A 1,325-nucleotide genomic window follows, 5' to 3' on the forward strand; every position below is an offset into this window, starting at 1 on the left:
ATACTTATACATGTGTTTTCCGATGGTCTTAGGCGACCCCTGTGAAAGGGTCGTCCGACCCCCAGGTTGAGAACCACTGCTTTAAGTGAAATAACTTCCTCTTTTCCCTCTTGTGGGCAGATTGAGCGCGCCTACAGTAATGAAAGAAGTTGGAAATGCATTGAGATTTCTGACCTGAGAGTGCAGTGTAATGGCTCCATTTTCCATTCCCTAGCTAGCTTAGGCTTGAACTTGTTGAAATTGTGGTGGGACACCTGGCCAATCTTGAGAACCTAAAACCAAATTGACATTCAGCATCAGTGCGAACAAGCTAGCACCTTGTTCTTCTCTCATTAGTGAAAAAGCCCCCTACGCGATGGGTGAGACCTTCTCCCAGCTGGGCTCGCAGGAGGACGAAAACAGGTCGATCCTACCCCGTGATTCAGCCAGCCACGGTAGCAGCGAGTATGTTTCTTCCTGTGCCCCTGGTGAAAGGGCTGCGAATGCCAGCTTTGTGACTTGTCCCACCTGCCAGGGCAATAAGGAGATCCCTCGAGGTGAGTGGCTCAAGGCTCTGGAAATAGCCTGCAATCCAGGAAAAGCTCTTGGTGGTCAGCTGGCCTGTGGCCAGGTGCCTCTGAGACTATCCTTGAATGGTGTTGGGTCTCCCAGCTCTTGGTCCCCCAGTGGAGGGCTGGCCAGGGAGAGGCTAACCCCTCCTGCCCTGGCTGTGCTCCCCAGCCCCTGGGGTTCCCAGCCCCTCTGCTCCCTTAGCTGCAGTGTGCCTGTGCAGTAGGATTCAGGAAGTTACCAATGGCTTCTCCAAAGAAGCTGGGCTCTGAGGAAGAAATGCCAGAGATTCTTCACATGTGTTTATGAAAATCTCGCTTTCATTCTAGCGATGACCAACTTGAGAACATAGCCCAGTGCTCCCAGTTCTGCTGGGGGGCCGAGGTGGCATGCTTCTGACGTTGCTTCCGGGGGTGGAGGGGTGCTTCTGGCAGACTGGCACAGGAAACATTCGTCATGGACACCTCTTGGCCCTCCCTCTCACTTTCTCTCTACAGAACTAGAGAAGCAGCTGGTGGCCCTCATTCCCTATGGGGACCAGAGGCTGAAGCCCAGGCACACGTAAGCTCCTCTTCCGACCTCTCAGCTCCACAGGCGGTTCCCTGGGGCTGTTTCTCTTTGTCTCCCCCGTTCTGCCTGCCCCCCCAAACGCCTGAGCCTCACTGGGCTCATATGTAGTAGCCCCGTTTCTGAGGGTTTTCCTGATTCCAGAAGCCCAGGGCATAGCTACCTACAGCCACTTGGTGTCCTTCTGAGCACCACTGCCTCCAAGACAC

General features: G+C 54.3%; 1 protein-coding gene across 2 annotated transcripts in view; it reads left to right on the forward strand.

The window, feature by feature from the left end:
• The first annotated feature begins 333 nt into the window (after positions 1-333).
• Positions 334-1,325, forward strand: part of TMEM106A (transmembrane protein 106A) — a 5,665-nt gene continuing 4,673 nt past the window's right edge. For both annotated transcript variants that reach the window (XM_006773906.2, XM_015570574.1), the window contains exons 1-2: positions 334-536; positions 1,047-1,110. In XM_006773906.2, coding sequence (XP_006773969.1) covers positions 356-536; positions 1,047-1,110 — 245 coding nt within the window. In that variant the 5' untranslated portion in view covers positions 334-355. The remainder of the gene's footprint in view (positions 537-1,046; positions 1,111-1,325) is intronic.

Source organism: Myotis davidii, unplaced genomic scaffold (assembly GCF_000327345.1).
Source record: "Myotis davidii unplaced genomic scaffold, ASM32734v1 scaffold1527, whole genome shotgun sequence".
NCBI lineage: Eukaryota > Metazoa > Chordata > Mammalia > Chiroptera > Vespertilionidae > Myotis > Myotis davidii.